Raw genomic sequence first — 8,030 nt, 5'->3', positions numbered from 1 at the left:
ATGGTTAGGGTTAGGGTTATGGTTAGGGTTAGGGGTTAGGGTTAGTGTTAGGTTTAGGGTTACAGGTTATGGGTTAGTGTTAGGGTTACAGGTTAGGGTTACGGTCATGTTAGGGTTATGGTTAGGTTTAGGTTTAGTGTTAGGTTTAGCGTTAGATGTTAGGATTAGGGTTATGGTTAGGGTTAGGGGTTAGAGTTAGATATTAGGGTTAGTGTTGGGGTTAGGGTTATGGTTAGGGTTACGGGTTAGGGTTAATGTTAGAGTTAGAGGTTAGGGTTAGGGTTATGGTTAGGGTTAGGGTTTAGGATTAGTTCTAGGGTTAGGGTTAGGGTTAGGGTTAAGGTTAGGATTATGGTTAGGGTTAGGGTTATGTTTAGAGTTATGGGTTAGGGCTTATTTTAGGGTTAGAGGTTAGGGTTAGGTTTATGGTTAGAGTTATGGTTAGGGTTAGCGTTACGGGTTAGGATTAGGGTTAGAGTTAGGGTTATAGTTAGGGTCAGGGTTAGGGTTACGGTTAGGGTTAGGGTTAGGTGTTAGGGTTAGGGTTAGGGTTAGGGTTAGTGTTAGGGTTAGGGTTACGGTTAGGGTTAGGGGTTAGGATTAGTGTTAGGGTTAGGGTTAGGGTTATGGTTAGGGTTAGGGTTATGGTTAGAGTTAGGGGTTAGGGTTAGGGGTTAGGGTTAGTGTTAGGTTTAGGGTTACAGGTTATGGGTTAGTGTTAGGGTTACAGGTTAGGGTTACGGTCATGTTAGGGTTATGGTTAGGTTTAGGTTTAGTGTTAGGTTTAGCGTTAGATGTTAGGATTAGGGTTATGGTTAGGGTTAGGGGTTAGAGTTAGATGTTAGGGTTAGTGTTGGGGTTAGGGTTATGGTTAGGGTTACGGGTTAGGGTTAATGTTAGAGTTAGAGGTTAGGGTTAGGGTTATGGTTAGGGTTAGGGTTTAGGATTAGTTCTAGGGTTAGGGTTAGGGTTAGGGTTAAGGTTAGGGTTATGGTTAGGGTTAGGGTTATGTTTAGAGTTATGGGTTAGGGCTTATTTTAGGGTTAGAGGTTAGGGTTAGGTTTATGGTTAGAGTTATGGTTAGGGTTAGCGTTACGGGTTAGGATTAGGGTTAGAGTTAGGGTTATAGTTAGGGTCAGGGTTAGGGTTACGGTTAGGGTTAGGGTTAGGTGTTAGGGTTAGGGTTAGGGTTAGTGTTAGGGTTAGGGTTACGGTTAGGGTTAGGGGTTAGGATTAGTGTTAGGGTTAGGGTTAGGGTTATGGTTAGGGTTAGGGTTATGGTTAGAGTTAGGGGTTAGGGTTAGGATTAGTGTTAGGGTTAGGGGTAGGGTTATGGTTAGAGTTAGGGGTTAGGGCTAATGTTAGGGTTAGAGGTTAGGGTTAGGGTTATGGTTAGGGTTAGGGTTACGTTTAGCGTTAGGGGTTAGGATTAGGGTTAGAGTTAGGGTTATAGTTAGGATCTGGGTTAGGTTTACCGTTAGGGTTAGGGTTAGTTGTTAGGGTTAGGGTTAGGGTTATGGTTAGGGTTAGGGTTAGTGTTAGGGTTAGTGTTACGGTTAGGGTTAGGGGTTAGGATTAGGGTTAGGGTTAGGGTTAGGGTTATGGTTATGGTTAGGATTGTGGTTAGAGTTAGGGGTTAGGGCTAATATTAGGGTTAGAGGTTAGGGTTAGGGTTATGGTTAGGGTTAGGGTTACGGTTAGCGTTAGGGGTTAGGATTAGGGTCAGAGTTAGGGTTATAGTTTGGGTCAGGGTTAGGTTTACCGTTAGGGTTAGGTGTTAGGGTTCGGGTTAGGGTTATGGTTAAGGTTAGGGTTAGGGGTTGGGGTTAGGGTTAGGGGTTAGTGTTATGGTTGGGGTTAGGGTTAGGGTTATGGTTAGGGCTAGGGTTAAGGGTTGGCGTTAGGGTTAGTGTTAGTGTAAGGGTTAGGGTTAGGTTTAGGGGTTCGGGTTGGGGTTAGGGTTATTGTTAGTGTTTGTTTTGTGTTAGGGAAAGCGTTGGTTGTGGCAGTGCAGCCCAAGCGACCAGGGGAAAGCCACCAGCATTGGGGCAGCGGCACCGCAGGGGCAATGCCTCAAAGGGCGCGGGCCTTCCAGAGTGGCATGTGGTTCCTGGAGCGCAGGGGGAGCCCAGTACTCCTGGCGTGGCACAGGGCACCCGGAGCACTGGGGCAGCGTGGGTCTCCTGGAGCTGCGTGGGGCTTCCGGAGCTGCACGGGGCTGCCGGAGCCCCAGGGCGGCATGGGGAGGGAGGGAGTGGGCTACCGCAGAAGCCGCGAGCTGCGGGTGTCCCGAACCCCACCTCGCCAGCTGGGGGCAGGTGGGAGTTCCTGGTCCTGCTCACGGGGAGGGTGCTTGGGGCTGCGTTTAAAAACTACGCCAATCTGTGAAAAATGTTTGGAAATGGAGCACCTGTCAGTAAACTCCACAATGTTAGTAATTAGTTACTTTGTTGCATGCGGCACGGATCTTCATGGTAAAAAAAAGTGCGCCTTATAGTCCAGTACGCCTTATGGTCGTGAAATTACTGTGCCTTAATGTACTTCTATCTGTCCAAAAATTTTAATTCTGATTTCCCTCCCTCATCTGATAAAGAAAAAAAGGTTGGACCTGCTCTTCCTCTTACCGTTAACATATTTGTAGAAACGTTTCTTATTATCTTTTACAGAAGTCGCCATTTCTAATTAAAACCGAGCTTTGACCTCTCTAACTTTTTTCCTACAGGCTCCAGCAGCTCCCTTAAATACTTCCTTAAATAATTCTATTTCTACTTTTAAAAAGAACAGAAATAATAAAAGTATATTTAAAAAAAGCAGAACAGAAATAATTTCTAAAAAAACCCCATGAAATAATAAATGAAAGAATATTTTAAAAAACCCAAACAGAAATAATTTTTATAAAAATAACAGAAATAATAAAAGTATTTAAAAAGCCAAACAGTAATTTTTAAAAAAAAAATTTAAAAAGTTGAGAATAATATAAGAAAGAATGAAAAACCCAAAGTGAAATAATAATCATTAAAAAAGGGAAACGTGGTGGAAATTCCTCCTGACAATCCTACAGGTAAAAAATGAACCCAGTGCTAAACAAAATATAAAAACCAGATTAAAATGAGAGATTGTGTGATGATTATTTTGACAAAAGGAGAGATAAGAGAAAATAAAATAAATAAAATAAAGTAATGGGTTGTGGCCTGGCAGGGTTCTGTGGAAAGGGAAATGTGCCAATGTAAATACCAGAGAAATTCAGGGGAAATGGAATGGAAATACCGTAAATACTGAATTGTAGTTATTATCTTGTATTACATTATAGTACATTATATTATATTACATTATATTATATTATATTACATTATATGATATGATATGACTTTACATTATATTATATTACATTATATTATTATTATTACAGCTTTCTACTCCATTTCAATTCTCCCCCGATGCTCTGTCCGGGTCTTTCAGAATTTTGAGGATTTTGCATATTCCTAATTTAGGTATTTTTAGGATTAAGGATTCCTTGTTACTCCTGTTTTAGGTATTCCTGAATTTTGGATTCCTCTGGATATAGGATTCCTGTGGATTTAGGATTCCAAGCTATTCCTATTTTAGGTTTTCCTGGATTTCGGATTCCTGCATATTCCTAATTTAGGTATTTTTAGGATTCAGGATTCCTTGTTATTCCTATTTTTGGTATTCCTATTTTATATCTTCCTGAAGATTTAGGATTGATGCAGATTTAATATCCCTATTTTAGGGATTCCTGGGTATTTAGGATTTTGGGGTATTCCTGTTTTAGCTATTCCTAGGATTCAGGATTCTGGTGGATTTAGGATCCCTGTTTTAGGTATTTTTTGCATTTAGAATTCCTACGATGTAGGATTCCTGTGGATTTAGGATTCCTGGGTATTCCCATTTCATGGATCCCTGGGATTTAGGGTTCCAAGGAATTCCTATTTTAGCAGTTCCTAGGATTTAGGATTCCTCAGATTTAGGATTCCAAGCTACTCCCATTTTAGGAATTTATATTTTAGGGAGTCCTGTGGATTTAGGATTCCTATTTTAGGTATTCCTAGGATTTAGTTTTTTTTAGGATTTAGGATTCCTGTGGATTTAGGATTCCTATTTTAAGGATTTTTAGGATTTAGGACTCCTGCTAATATAGGATTCCTGGCTATTCCTATTTTAGGGATTTTTAGGATTTAGGACTCCTGCTAATATAGGATTCCTGGCTATTCCTATTTTAGGGATTTTTAGGATTTAGGATTCCTGCAGATTTGGGATTCCTGGCTATTCCTATTTTAGGGATTTTTAGGATTCCTCCAGTCAAAATTACCACCCATTCCAATCCCCTTTAATTTCCTTAACTGCAGTTCTAATCCCAAATCCCTCCCCAAAATTCCCATTTCCAAAGGAGTCGAATGTTTTTTAGTTGTTATAAATTTATTTATTGTGAAGGCACATCAGTTTTTGGGGTCAAGTTTGAAATAAAATAATTTGAAATGTTGCTGTGGTTGATTCTATTTTTTTGGGGGCGATGATGATGAGAAGAATATTTTATTTTATTTTATTTTATTTTATTTTATTTTATTTTATTTTATTTTATTTTATTTTATTTTATTTTATTTTATTTTATTTTATTTTATTTCATTTTTAGGAACAGAGAAAAAACTTCCAAGCATTTAAATTTTAAAAAACCACCAACCAGCGCTGGGGTTCCCTCTGTTTTTGGCAAAAAAAGCACCAGAAGTTGGAGTGTGTGATCTATAAACTTTATTTTTTAAAATTACAGAGCTAATGACATTGATTACTGAATTAATATTCATGTGATTCCTGCATTTTTCAGACATTCCTGTGAAATTTTTGGTATTTTGGCAACGCCTGACAAGATATTTTTATTTTTTATTTCTTCTTTTGTTTTTATTTCTTCTCGTGTCTCTGTCGTGTTGTTCCACGTCCTCTGATAAAGGATTAAAAAATTCCTCTGCGATTTTAAAATGTAAAAAAATTCTTCTTCGATTTGTTTTGCTCTGCTTTTAAATTTATTAAAAATGGTTATTCAATGTATTGAAAACTATTTAATATTCTTTGAACCACATAGAAAAAAATCAAAATATTTTGTGTTTTTGCTAAATAAATAAAATAATCAGTCACACAACTATTTCTACAAACTATAAGCTACATAATTAATTGATTAATTATTGATTATTATTAATCGCATAAATTGATTTTGATACTAATAAACTAAGTTAACTAATAAGCTAATTAGAATAAAGGCTATATTGTGCTAAATATGAATATTTATGTTCAAAAGCAGGCAGATGTTTAAATGCAAAAGCCAGCACTGCATCGGAATTTTTAATTATAATTATTCCCGGGTCCCTTTTTTTGGGATTTCAAATGGAATTCCTGGGATTTTGGGGAGGATTTCCAATGGAATTCTTGGGATTTTTTGGGGATTTCCAGTGGAAATCTCAGTATTTTTGGGGATTTCCAATGGAATTCTTGGGATTATTGGGAGGATTTCCAGCGGAATTCTCAGGATTTTGGTGGATTTCCAATGGAATTCCCAAGATTTGGGGGGATCCCAGTTCCCTTTTTTGGGTATTTCCCATGGAATTCTCAGGATTTTGGGGGATTTCCAATTAAATTCTCGGGATTTTGGTGGGGGATTTCCCATGAAATTCCCGGGATTTTGGGGGTTCCCAGGTCCCTTTTTTGGAGATTTCCAATGGAATTCTCGGGATTTTTTGAGGATTTCCAGTGGAATTCCCAGGATTTTTGGGGATTTCCAATGGAATTCCTGAGATTTTGGGGTTGCTGGGTAGGAGACAAGTGTCACCAGCGATGTCCCCCCTGTGATGTCACCGTCCCCAATGACGTCACCGTGGTGACATCACTGTCTCGGCAGCAGCTTTGGGATGTCTTTGATGGCTTCTTGGCACTTCTCGGCCACCGTGTGGCCACTGAGGCCACCACGGCCACCAGGGCCATTTGGGAGGAGCTCCTCGATGTCCCCAATTATGTCATTCAGGTGACACTCGACCAGCTTCTCACTGGCCCTCCACAGCCGCTCAGCCGACACCAGCTTGGTCGGGGACTCCTCCTTTGTCCCCTTCAGGGTGGCTTGGATGTCCCCAACCGTACAGCTCAGCTCCTGGAACATCTTGATGACTTTGACACATGTGGTCACCAAGGCCTTTAGTGGCCACAGGGCCTTCTCCGCCCGCTCGGCCGCCTTGTTGGCCGCCTTCGCCTGGCTGGTGGCCACCACGGCTTCTTCCACGGCCTTGAGGGCCACCAGCGTGTTCTCCTTGGCCGCCCCCACCTCATTCCTGTACTCCTCCAATGCTGCGGCCGCCTTCTCCTTGTCGGTGGCCAAAGGTAGCCGCCAGGTCTTGGCCACCAGGTTCTGCACGGACTTTAGCCACCTGTCAACCTTCTCCTGCAGGTCCCTGGTGTCCACGGTGCCTCCCATGGTGGCCACCACATCCTTGCAGGCATGGAGGAGCTCGGTGGCTTTCCTGACCAGTTTGTCCCATTCACCCACAACCTCGGTCACCGAGTCCTGCCAGGCGTTGGCCGCGCTTGTCACGCTGGCCCGGGTGGCCCCTGGGGTGGTCCTGGCCTTGGCCAGGGTCTTGCCCAAGGCGGTGGCAGCGCTGAGGCGCAGGGTGGCCTTGAGGTTTTCAGTGAAGAGCTCCAGGGCCTCGTGCAGCGACCCTCGGGAATCCGTGAACAGCACGTCCCCTTCTGGCCCGGCCACGGTGGCCACCACCTTGCCCAGGGCGTCCACCATGGCCACCAGCGACTCCAGCAGGGGTTTGGACAGCTGTGGAAGGGACAGGGGAGGTGGCACTTGTGGCCTCCTGCTGTCCTCTCTGTACCTTTGTCACCCCTCGTCACCTCTGCCACTCCCTCGTCACCTCTGCCACCCCCTCGTCACCTCTGCCACCCCGTGCCACCACCCTGTCCCCTCTGCCACCACCGCTGTCACCTCTACCACCCCTCTGTCACCTCTGCACCCCTGTGTCACCCCGTGCCACCCCCCTGTCACCTCTGCCACCCCATGCCACCCCTCTGTCCCACCCTGTCCCTCTGCCACCCTTCTTCCCCCTCTGCCACCCCTCTGTCATCTCTGCCACTCCCTCTGTCCCCTCCCGTGCCCCGTGCCGGGATTGTCTCACCTTTTGGAGCTCCATGGCCTTGGGGACACTCTGGGGACACTCTGGGGATGCTCTGAGCAGGCGACACTCGGAGGGGACGCTGGTGGAGTGGGGGTTGACACCCCCGGGGGACACTGATGGGACACGCGGGGACGCGGTGGGGCCGGAAGGGGGCGGGGCGAAGTGACGTCACCGCCCCGCTCGCGGAGCCACCGCGGGGTTCCCAATGTCCCCCCCGATGTCCCCCCGATGTCACCTGAATGTCCCCACATGGCCCCGGTGTCCCCCGATGTTCTGCGTGGGACACACTGGGGTCCTGTTGGGGACACACTGGGGGGGACACTGAGGGGGACACACTGAGGACCTGTTGGGAACACTGGGGGGGACACTGGGGTCCTTTTGGGGACATTGGGGGCACACTGGGGTCCTTTTGGGGACACGGGGGAGCACACTGGGTCATTTGGGGACACTGGGGGGGAACACTGGGGTCCTGTTGGGGACACTGCAGGGACACGCTGGGGTCCTGTTGAGGACTTTGGGAGTGACAAACTGGGGTCCTGCTGAGGACACTGAGGGCACTGAGGACACTTGGGGACACACTGGGGTTCTGTTGGGGACACTGTGGGGACACTGCGGGGACGCACTGGGGTGCTGTTGAGGACACTGAGGACATTTGGGGACACACTGGGGTTCTGTTGGGGACACTGTGGGGACAAACTGCAGTCACGTGGGGACACTGGGGCGGACACTGGAGTGCTGTTGGGGACACTGAGGACACTTGGGGACACACTGGGGTCACGTGGTGACCCAAAACGGGCCAGGTGACCTCAGAATGTCCCCGGTTACCCCCAGGCAAGGAGGTCCCCAGTA

General features: G+C 45.5%; 1 protein-coding gene across 1 annotated transcript; it reads right to left on the bottom strand.

Annotated features, from left to right (window-relative positions):
- Positions 1-5,472: 5,472 nt before the first annotated feature.
- Positions 5,473-7,321, bottom strand: LOC117009823. Its single transcript, XM_033084195.1, has 2 exons — positions 7,182-7,321; positions 5,473-6,826 (listed from the first exon to the last, which is right to left on the bottom strand). Exons 1-2 carry the CDS (start codon positions 7,194-7,196, stop codon positions 5,891-5,893), a joined length of 951 nt encoding a protein of 316 aa, XP_032940086.1. The 5' UTR covers positions 7,197-7,321; the 3' UTR covers positions 5,473-5,890.
- Between the last annotated feature and the right edge of the window lie 709 nt (positions 7,322-8,030).

This window comes from Catharus ustulatus, chromosome 36, assembly GCF_009819885.2.
Source record: "Catharus ustulatus isolate bCatUst1 chromosome 36, bCatUst1.pri.v2, whole genome shotgun sequence".
NCBI lineage: Eukaryota > Metazoa > Chordata > Aves > Passeriformes > Turdidae > Catharus > Catharus ustulatus.
This window is presented reverse-complemented; position numbering and strand designations above follow the sequence as displayed.